An 11,898-nucleotide genomic window follows, 5' to 3' on the forward strand; every position below is an offset into this window, starting at 1 on the left:
ATATATATATATATATGTATACAAATAAGTATAAAATTATAATATATATACATATACACACACACACATATATATATATATATACACACACACACATATATATATATAGTATATATATATATATATATATATATATATATATATATATATATATATATATATATATGTGTGTGTGTGTGTATATATGTATATATATTATCATTTTATACTTATTTGTATTGACAAATGTTTTGTTTGGATTGCAAAATTGTTCAATCAAGGACACTTATTCCATATGCCCAGCTTGTGTGCTATTATAGATGTTGTGTACCTGCTAGCTCCTAGTAACCGATAGCTAGTCTGTTTACCTTTGTAAATGGCTTCACTAAAATAGAGGAAAACACAAACTTTGTGTGCTTATGGGAAGACAGCTACATTGGAAATTTTAGATGGAAGCAAGATGGAATAATTTTTCTTGCTGATACCAATATCCGATTGGGACACCCCTAGTTTCCGCGTCTAGAAATCCTAAAATTGTGCCCACACAGCAGGCACTGACTGGTGTCATAGTCAAATGTTGTTTCTGTCGCACCTTTTCCAGTTTCCTCAGCGTCGTCAACACCAAAGCCAGAATCTCCGTCTCTCAACGTCAACACCAACGGCGCTCTGCCCCCCTCCTCCCACTTAGCCCCTCCTACTTTGCCTGCACAGACCTCCACCACGCTGTCCTGCCTGGTACAGGATCTTCCCTCTGCCAGCCATCTCAACTCCCTCAACAGGTGACACGCCTGTCAGGCATAGCCAGATGAAGTTATTTTTCCCCCTGCAATTGATCGCCATGTTATTGTTTAGATAGATAGATAGTACTATATTTATTCCTTCAGGAGAGTTCCCTCAGGAAAATAAACATTTGTTTGGCAATTGCTAATTGCATGAAGAGTGTGTGGACTAACAAGAAGTAGCTTGTGGAGACTTTACTGCTCATGATTGTATTCTTTATGTGTCTGCAGCCATGCCAGCAGTCTTTCCTCATCCCTTGGCTCTAGTGCCCTCACCGTAAGTACTTTTAGTTTACTAAGAGCAACAATGGCTGAAAAAATGTTACAGCAGGGGTGCCCAAACATTTGCCTCTAAAGGCCAAAGTGACAATATGGCTAATGACCAAACACAGCCACTTAAAGCTTCAAACACAAATAGCCCAAATGTAAGTACCATATTTTCCGGAGTATAAGTCGCACCTGCCGAAAATGCATAATAAAGAAGGGAAAAAACATATATAAGTCGCACTGGAGTATTAAGTCGCATTTTTGGGGGAAATTTATTTGATAAAACCCAACACCAAGGATAAACATTTGAAAGGCAGTTTAAAAGAAATAAAGAATAGTGAAGAACAGGCTGAATAAGTGTAGGTTATATGAGGCATAAATAAGCAACTGCTATGTTAACCTAACATATTATGGTAAGAGTCATTCAAATAACTATAACATATAGAACATGCTATACCTTTACCAAACTATCTCTCACTCCTAATCCATAAATCCCATGAAATCTTATACGTCTAGTCTCTTACGTGAATGAGCTAAATATTATTATTTGATATTTTACGGTAATGTGTTAATAATTTCACACATAAGTCGCACCCCTGGCCAAACTATGAAACAAACTGCGACTTATAGTCCGAAAAATACATTAATAAAGTTCATTTAATGAGTGCAAACAACAATTATATAACTAGTTAGTTAGCCTTGCCGATATGCCAGCAATGATTGTGTGAACTTTAGGGGTGTCCTAAACGTTTTCACTGTTGATACAATACTTATTTTGTAGAATGTAATGTTAAGAAAGGTTTAATCAAGTGAAGTTAGTCCAAAAGTTCGGACACACCTTCTCCTCATTCAATGTGTTTTCTTTATTTTAATGACTATTTACATTGTAGATTGTCACATCAAAACTGTGAATGAACACACATGGAGTTATGTACTTAACAAAAAAGGTGAAATAACTGAAAACATGTTTTATATTTTAGTTTTTTCAAAATAGCCACCCTTTGCTCTGATGACAGCTTTGCACACTCTTGGCATTCTCTCCATGAGCTTCAAGAGGTAGTCACCTGAAATGGTTTTCACTTCAAAGGTGTGCTTGTGGTACCAAAATTCACAGGTGTGTTCCCGGTACCAAATATTTTGGAGGGGATGGCGGATCGGTACTTTTCAGAGGCGGTATAGTACCAAATATGATTCATTAGTATTGCGGTACTATACTAGTACTGGTATACCGTACAACTCTACTCCACATGTGTTCATTCATAGTTTTGATGCCTTCAGTGACAATCTACAATGTAAATAGTCTTGAAAATATAGAAAAGTCATTGAATGAGAAAGTGTGTCAAAACTTTTGGCCTGTACTGTATATTTGGAAAAACCCTTTTATATCTACAAACCCTGTTTCCATATGAGTTGGGAAATTGTGTTAGATGTAAATATAAATGGAATACAATGATTTGCAAATCCTTTTCAACCCATATTCAGTTGAATATGCTACAAAGATAACATATTTGATGTTCAAACTCAAAAACGTTATATTTTTTCGCAAATAATAATTAACTTAGAATTTCATGACTGCAACACGTGCCAAAGTAGTTGGGAAAGGGCATGTTCACCACTGTGTTACATCACCTTTTCTTTTAACAACACTCAATAAATGTTTGGGAACTGAGGAAACTAATTGTTGAAGCTTTGAAAGTGGAATTCTTTTCCATTCTTGTTTTATGTAGAGCTTCAGTTGTTCAATAGTCCGGGGTCTCCGCTGTCGTATTTTATGCTTCATAATGCGCCACACATTTTCAAAGGGAGACAGGTCTGGACTACAGGCGGGCCAGGAAAGTACCCGCACTCTTTTACTACGAAGCCACGCTGTTGTAACACATTGTCTTGCTGAAATAAGCAGGGACGTCCATGGTAACGTTGCTTGGATGACAACACGTGTTGCTCCAAAACCTGTGTGGACCATTCAGCATTAATGGTGCCTTCACAGATGTGTAAGTTACCCATGCCTTAGGCACTAATACACCCCCATACCATCACAGATGCTGGCTTTTCAACTTTGTGCCTATAACAATCTGGATGGTTATTTTCCTCTTTGTTCCGGAGGACTCCACGTCCACAGTTTCCAAATATAATTTGAAATGTGGACTCGTCAGACCACAGAACACTTTTCCACTCTGCATCAGTCCATCTTAGATGAGCTCGGGCCCAGCAAAGCCGGTGGCGTTTCTGTGTGTTGTTGCTTTTCATAGTAGAGTTTTACTTGCACTTACAGATGTAGCGACCAACTGTAGTTACTAACAGTGGTTTTATGAAGTGTTCCTGAGCCCGTGTGGTGATATCCTTTACACACTGATGTCGTTTTTTTATGCAGTACCGCCTGAGGGTTCAAAGGTCCGTAATAGCATCACTTACGTGCAGTGATTTCTCCAGATTCTCTGAACCTTTTGATGATTTTAAGGAACGTAGATGGTAAAATCCCTAAATTCCTTGCAATAGCTCGCTGAGAAATGTTGTTCTAAAACTGTTTGACAATTCGCTTACAAATTGGTGACCCTCACCCCATCCTTGTTTGTGAATTACTTAGCATTTCATGGAAGCTGCTTTAATACCCAATCATGGTACCCACCTGTTCACAATTAGCCTGCACACCTGTGGGATGTTCCAAATAAGTGTTTGATGAGCATTCCTCAACTGTATCAGTATTTATTGCCACCTTTCCCAACTTCTTTGTCACGTATTGCTGGCATCAAATTCTAAAGTTAATGATTATTTGCACAAACATTTTTTTTTATCAGTTTAAACATCAAATATGTTGTCTTTGTAGCATATTCAACTGAATATGGGTTGAAAATTATTTGCAAATCATTGTATTCCGTTTATATTTACATTATACAATTTCCTAACTCATATGGAAACAGGGTTTGTATCATTAACCGTCTGAAATGCAGTTATGTGGTCTTCAAATTAAAGTAGAATGATAACTAGTTGTTTTGTTTTTTGATGACACCGAGTGGTCACATGAATTTATTAAATTAGGCTAAAGTTGAATGATGCAGACACCTTTGTCACAGGATACTTTCTAATATGCTTCTGCCTCGGAGACTTTGTGTCTGTAAATAATATGAAACTATAATTATTTGTTCATATTGACAAATGTAGATTAGTCATTTTACTCTTAATTTTAATGATAGTCAATAATTATATCTAACCTACTTATAGTTTAACAGGATAGACCTTGATAAGAAAGCATGTGTTAATCACAAATATTATTATCAAAGCTCAGGTCAGGCTGTTACAAAATTAAATATTAAACATATCTACTGCAGATTAAGGGACTTATAAATAATGATGAAAAGTAACGTACATCCAATTATGGAGGGCCGAAAAATAAGTATATTCCAACTAAATTAATTAGTAAATGAAAATATATGACGCAAGTTAACAGTTAGCATACTTGCTGGACAGCACCCAGTATCACAAAACATGATTTTTAGGTTTAAACATACTTACAAAATTTGCACACAAAAAAAAGTTATCATAAAATGTTAGCATGCTATTATAAGATAATCTAGCAAAAAATGTTTGCATGCTAACATTCTCACAAGTATGCTAAGAGTTTACATGTGTTAAGCATACTTGCTCGATGGTGTTTAAGATTGCAAATTGTTCATTTAAGGACACGTATTGCGTATGTCTAGCTTGTTTGCTATTGTGTGCTTAGCTGTTGTGTAGCTGCTAACTCCTGGTAACCTATAGCCTAAAATGTTTACATTATGAAAAAAACCAGCCATGTGCGCTCAATGGAGGACATTTAGATGTTAATTGGCTGTCCACACGCTGCAGGGCGGCTTCTATCGGAGCTTTTATTCTATGTTTTACATCCAAAAGTTCTTGTATTGTTACTGATATCGATCAAGAAAACCCTACTGCACTTGAACGAGATCAGTATTAATAGCATTACATTTGTGAAGCAACTGACTTTGGGCACCCCTGCGATATAGTACAGTATTTTCCGCACTATAAGGCGCACCTAAAAACCTCAAATTTTCGCAAAAGCTGACAGTGCGCCTTATATATGGACCAATATTGAGCCACAACAGGTCTCGCAACTACGATAAGCAGCCATCGACTTAATTTCCCCCCGTAGAAGAAGTGCGCTTTTTCTACGGTAAGCAGCCGCCAACTTCCTTTTCCCCCGTAGAAGAAGAAGCGCGCGGTGCATGCTGGGATATATGACTGCGGGAGGCGTGCCGTTTCTGTGTGTTTATGTAAAGAGCCCAAAATGGCTCCTATTAAGAGACACGCTTACGACGCAGAGTTCAAACTCAAGGCGATCAGTCACACAGTAGAAGACGGGAATAGAGCAGCAGCGAGAGAATTGAACATTAACAGCAGCGACACTCCTTTAATGACGACTTCGACGAGACGGAGCCGGGCATTTTGGATACCGTATTCGCCCAACTGTTTGATTTGAACACTGAAGAAGAATTTGAGGGATTCATGGATGAGGAATAACTTAATAAAGTAAGCTTTAGATGTTTATTTTGTGTGTTGTGTTGTGTGACATTATCGTTTGAGCAACGTTGAGTAATTGATATATTATTGCTTTACACTATTTCCCGTGTTACTATATTGTGATCGCACTAACCTTTGATTTACCGTAACAGTATCGGACTGTTTTCTACCTCTTTATTGAATCGTGGAAAATAATAAAACAGCTGTTTATTCATTTTGGGAGTGAACGGAGTTGTCAGAACACTGGTTCGTAATCTATTCATGAAGTTTGACTGACCTATCTGACTGTTTTGTTGACATTCGCTTTAGCGCAGCTCCATCTAAAGGATGCATAACATAACCCCAGCCTCTACTGTAGCATCTATTCTATGCGCCTTATAATGCGGTGCGCCTTATATATCAACAAAGTTTTAAAATAGGCCATTCATCGAAGGTGCGCCTTATAATCCGGTGCGGATTATAGTGCAGAAAATACGGTATATTTTATGTAGGAACAAGAGAATCACTTAAAAGATTGTTTCATGCATCTTGGTCATAATGTGCTCGCGATGCTCCTCCAGTACAGCAGCGTTGACAGCAACAACGTGGGCTCTCTCACGCCCTCCTCTGGCCCCTACACACCATCGCACCCGGCGCCCTCATCCCTCCACTCAGCCCACATCAGCAGCAACAGTAGCAGCAACAGCATCAGTCACCTGGTCAGCATGTCCAACATGGGCGGCAACATGGTGGCCAACATGGTGGGAGGTATGGTCGGCACCGGCGGACTTCACTCTGCTGCCAACAGCTCAGCGCTGGGACTTGGCTCCAATGGAGTTACTGGCATATCCAACCTTTCCGCACACAGGAACACTCCTCTGCTCTCCTCCTCCACTGGTACACACACACACACATGATGTTGTGGTAAAATAAAGGTGCTAACTGTATATGATGTATTCACACTAACAGGTAAAGCCCCTCCTAACCTGTCCCAAGGAGTTCCTCCTCTGATGCCCAACCAGTATATCATGGGTCCAGGAGGACTGTTGGCAGCGTATCCAGTAAGTACTCAGACCAAAAAGCGATAAAAGGATAATGATACATACATCGCCAAATAGCTTTAGCGTGATAGTAGTAAAAAACAGTTTCGATAGTATTAATCTGTCTAAGAGATGTGCACTGCAAATTAGGGTTGTCCCAATACCAATATTTTGATACCGGTACTAAAAGAAACATGTTTCTTTTCTTGTAATTTAGTCCTTAAATAAAATGTTGAACACACTAGACAACTTGTCTTTTAGTAGTAAGTAAACAAACTGGATAGTACTTTTTTTTTATTCCTTCTGGAGAGTTCCTTTAGGAAAATTAACATTTTAAGCACAATCCCATTCAAGATCAGACAAACATTACAGGGAGACAGGACAGGATCGCTGACGGCTCTGCCGGCTTCCGGCGCCCCTTACAAAAAAGGTGAGATACAGGTAAACAAGGGGGGGGATGGGACAAAAAAATTAAAGATTAAAATAAAATAAATCGGTCTAAGCCTGGGCCTCTGGAGAGGGGGCCCGGAATGAGGCCAAGGGAAAAAAACAACTCATAGCCATAGTACACATGTGTGTAAGAGGGAAACATCAAAGAACACAGAGGACATGAAAGACATTAAAGCAGCGGAGCTGATGCAACCAGCCACTTCTACGTACAGCTATGAATAGAAAGTAAAAGAAACATATACACTGTGGTGGCCTTTGCGGTGTTCCACGCCATCGAGAGCATGGCCAGAGACAGGAGCAGACCCAACAAAGCAACCAAGAGAGCCGACTCCACCCTCTGTTGCCAACCAACTCTCGGCCAGTGTCCAGTCCGCATCGATGAGCGAGGATTCGTCCAAAGAGACTGAGGTGTCCAATACCTTCTCATTCAGCCAAGACACTGTGAAGCTTGTCAGTCCCGGCGCTCAGTGCTAGCTCTGCAGCCCTGTCCCCTCATCAGCATCTCCTCCAGTCTCTTTAAACTGACTGGTGTGGCAGCTGGTCTCCATGGCCAAAAGGCTCCCGGAAGGCAGATCCAGAAGTCCACAAAAAGCACCATAGAGGTCACAAAAGTGTCACACAGTCCCAAAGGGTCCCGGACCAAAGGGCAAAAAAAATAAAATAAAATATATATATATATATATATAAAATAAGACATGAAAACAAGAGGGAAACACAAAAGGATGACAGAAGAGCACAGAGCTCCTGCCAACAGCAGCTACTCCATCTTGGGGGAAAAAAACAAAGACCCCTAATTAGTCTGCTGACGTATGCAGTAACATATTGTGTCATTTATACACCTATTATTTTGTCCACATTATGAGGGACAAACTGTAAAAAATTATTATTCATCTACATGTTTATTCACTGTTAATATCTGCTTACTTTCTCTTTTAACATGTTCTATCTACACTTCTGTTAAAATGTAATAATCACTTATTCTTCTCTTCTTTGATACTTGACATTAGTTTTGGATGATACCACACATTTAGGTATGGATCGGATACCAAGTAGATACAGGATCATACATTGGTCATATTCAAAGTCCTCATGTGTCCAGGGACATATTTACTGACTTTATAAAAATAATATGAATTTTTAAAAAAGGTGAAGTTATAACACTGAAACACCCTCTGGAAGAGCTGCTTTAAGACATGCAGCTAACATCCATCCACAGTCTTCAGCATTTTTGCTACTTCTAAATCACTAATCCTGGCCTCCATGGTGAAAAATAAAGTAAGTTTCTTACAAGTATCATTATCACTGCAGGACGAGGAATATCTAAACATGCTTCACTACACAGCGTAGGAGGATACAATAGCTCATCACTAACAGCAAGCTAGCACCCCTGAATGTGAACAAATGCTATGGGTGGATCTACACCTGACATCCACTGTAATGATACCAAGTACAGGAGCGTATACTACTATACTACTATGAATACATTGATATTTTTTGGCATCACATCTTTAGTTTTTTAAACATTTTTATTATTTTTATAAAGTCAGTAAATACGTCCCTGGACACATGAGGACTTTGAATATGACCAATGTATGATCCTGGAACTACTTGGTATCGTATCAATACCCAATTGTGTGGTATCATCCAAAAATAATGTCAAGTATGAAAGAAGTGAAGAATAAGTGATTATTACATTTTAACAGAAGTGTAGATAGAAAATGTTAAAAGAGAAAGTAAGCAGATATTAACAGTAAATGAACAAGTGGATTAATAATATTTTTTACAGCTTGTCCTTAACAATGTTTACAAAATAATAGGTGTATAAATGACACAATATGTTACTGTATACGTCTTTGTTTGTTTATTTACTACTAAAAGACAAGTTGTCTAGTATGTTCAACATTTTATTTAAGGACAAACTTGCAATAATAAACATGTTTCATGTACCCTAACATTTTTTGTTAAAATAAAGACAATAATGACATTTTTTGTGATCCCCTTTATTTAGAAAAGTATCAAAATACATTTTGGTACTAGTAACAAAATATTGGTATAGAGACAGTGTGTGTGTGTGCATTTATATATATATAGTGTGTGTGTGTGTGTGTGTGTGTGTGTGTGTGTGTGTGTGTGTGTGTGTGTGTGTGTGTGTGTGTGTATATATATATATATATATAATGTGTATATGTAATTATGTATAATGAGTATATATATGTAATGTATAATTATGTATAATGAGTTTATATATGTAATGTATAAAAAATAAAATAAAACATCTCCTGACGTTTGAGGGAACCCCTCATGAAACAGTTCCGTAGAGATTAAGTTGTCTTGTGATTTTTCCCACACATACATATATAATGTGTATATATATATATATATATATATATATGTGTGCATATGTATACATAAATATATATATATATATATAACACGACAAACGTAGAGATTTTGTTTTTATCACGATACATGTCGATATCGACTAATATAAAAAAATATTGTTATATGATTTTTTCCCCCCTATATCGCCCAGCTGTGGCGGAGGTTATTGTGCTGTTAGTGTATTTAAGCAGAAGACCACTGGATGAGCTGTGATTTGTTTCCACAGCAGATGTACGGCTATGAGGACCTCCACATGCTCCAGTCCAGACTGCCCATGGTGAGTCTTAAATATATGTTATTCTACAATAATATTCCTATGATTTCCTTATTGCTTTCCATTAAATACAAATGTTTAACAAAGTCAATAGTGCTAAATAAGTAAACAAAAACTATTTCTTCTTATTTTGCAAGTTAGTAAAAAGTAGCAAAACCCCAAAAAAATCTATTTTGTGAAAACAAAAATATTGATGTATTTACAGTTGTATCGATTGTATTATAATTGATATCGTTACTGTCGATATTGGTATTGATCCGCCCACCCCGTTTACATTCAACAGCTGTAGCTTAGGGATTTGCTACGGTGTTTAGCTGTTCCCTGTCCTCTAGTGATAATGAGACTTGTAAAGAAACACAGTTTATTTGGGGCGGTGTGTAGAGTGGCCGTGCCAGCAACTTGAGGGTTCCAGGTCCGATCCCCACTTCAGCCATCCTAGTTACTGCCGTTGTGTCCCTGGGAAAGATGCTCTCAGTGCCACCCACACTGCTTTAAATGTCACTTAAATATTGGCTTTCACTATGTTTAAAGTGCTTTTAATCACTGGAGAAAAGTGCTATATAAAAATATTTCACTTCAAATCATAATAATTTCTCCACACCTTTTCTTTTGGCCCAGTTCCTAATTGACTCTGTGCCCTCAGCCTTCTCTGCAGGATTACTACGGCATCACATTCCCCGGCCCCACCGCCACTCTGTCCAGCAGAGACGGGGGCCTGGCCAACAACCCTTACTCAGGTGAGAGCACCTGCTCGGCCGCTCACACCTTCACCCTCACGTCTCTCTGGTCCTTCAGGTGAAGTCACAAAGTTTGGTAGGAACGACTCCACCTCTCCAGCCCCACCTAGCAGCCTGGCAGCTCAGCAGCAGCCCCCCCAGGGCCAAAGTCAGGGCCAGAGCCAAGGCCAAGCTCCGCCTCCTCAGGCCCCGCCTCCGCCGCAGGGCCAACCTCAGCACCACAGCAGTCAGCAGGCCTTCCTGCCTCCCGGCTACAGCTACACGGGACTGCCTTACTACGCCGGGGTGCCAGGCGCCGTTCCCGGCGCGGCCGCCTTCCAGTACGGCCCCACCATGTTTGTTCCCCCGGGGGGTCCGGGCTCGGCCAAGCAGCACGGCATGGGTCTCGGCCTTGGCAACCCGTCGGCGAGCCCCTTCCAGCAGCAGACGCAACAGCAGCCCGGCGGTTACGGCCAGCACACCTTCAGCTCAGGTCTACCACGCACTTTGCAAACATTAGGTGTCACGTAGGGGTGGACATTGAGTCCAATTCACCTCAAGTCCACCGGTTCCACGTTACGGTGCCTGGGTTGGTCCTGGTGCAGACTTTAACTCGGTAACCGTGGTGAAACTCCCCACAGTTAGTTTCATAGGGGTGCACAAAAAATCCATTAACATCCAAATCATGATTGTTTTGTATTCCGATTCTATGTTAATTAATCATTTGCAAAAATCAGTTAAAAAATAGTTTCTTTTAAAACAATTAAAATAATAAAAAAATTCATACATTTTTTTTTTTCTAAGAATAAGTTTAAAAATAAAAAGGGTCTTAGGTTATGTCCATGCAAGCAGAATAAGCTTTTCTAACCTGTTTTGAAAATGTTTTAATATTATTATCAGAGTACATTGCGGGAATAATGTTGAATCTACAATCGATTCAGAATGGAATCGTCACTCCACAAATCTAAATCTGATCAATTTGTTAGGCGTCCAAAGAGTCACACTCCTACTGCGATTTGAGGTGGCGACTTGTCCAGGGTGTACCCCGCCTTCCACCCGAATGCAGCTGAGATAAGCTCCAGCACCCTCCGTGACTCCGAAAGGGACAAGCGGTAGGAAATGGATAGATGGATGGATGGGAAAACTGCGATTGATAAATATACTTTGATAAACCCACGGAATCCATTCACATCCAAACCACGATTGTTATTCATCCCGATTATTAAGTCGATTCATCATTTTCAAAAATCAATTAAAAAAAAAAAAAAAGTTAAAATAATAATACAAAAATATAAACTGCTCTAAACTGTTTTGAAAATGTTTAATTATTATTATTAATATTATAATAATACAATGCGCGAATAATGTTGAATCTACAATCAATTCAGAATGGAATCGTCACCCCACAAATCTAAATCTGATCAATTTGTTAGGTGCCCAAAGAGTCACACCCCTAGTTTTAAAAATTAGGTTATTGAAAAAACTGCGATTTGAGGTGGCGACTTGTCCAGGGTGTA

General features: G+C 39.1%; 1 protein-coding gene across 3 annotated transcripts in view; it reads left to right on the top strand.

Moving 5' to 3' along the window:
- Window positions 1-11,898, top strand: part of ubap2a (ubiquitin associated protein 2a) — a 49,779-nt gene that overhangs the window by 29,936 nt on the left and 7,945 nt on the right. For 2 of the 3 annotated variants that reach the window (XM_061874718.1, XM_061874720.1), the window contains 7 exons: window positions 581-758; window positions 990-1,035; window positions 6,101-6,416; window positions 6,489-6,580; window positions 9,618-9,668; window positions 10,309-10,402; window positions 10,461-10,874. In XM_061874718.1, the coding sequence (XP_061730702.1) occupies window positions 581-758; window positions 990-1,035; window positions 6,101-6,416; window positions 6,489-6,580; window positions 9,618-9,668; window positions 10,309-10,402; window positions 10,461-10,874 (1,191 nt within the window). The remainder of the gene's footprint in view (window positions 1-580; window positions 759-989; window positions 1,036-6,100; window positions 6,417-6,488; window positions 6,581-9,617; window positions 9,669-10,308; window positions 10,403-10,460; window positions 10,875-11,898) is intronic. The other variant, XM_061874719.1, reaches the window with a different exon arrangement.

This window comes from Nerophis ophidion, linkage group LG16, assembly GCF_033978795.1.
Source record: "Nerophis ophidion isolate RoL-2023_Sa linkage group LG16, RoL_Noph_v1.0, whole genome shotgun sequence".
Taxonomy (NCBI): Eukaryota; Metazoa; Chordata; class Actinopteri; order Syngnathiformes; family Syngnathidae; genus Nerophis; species Nerophis ophidion.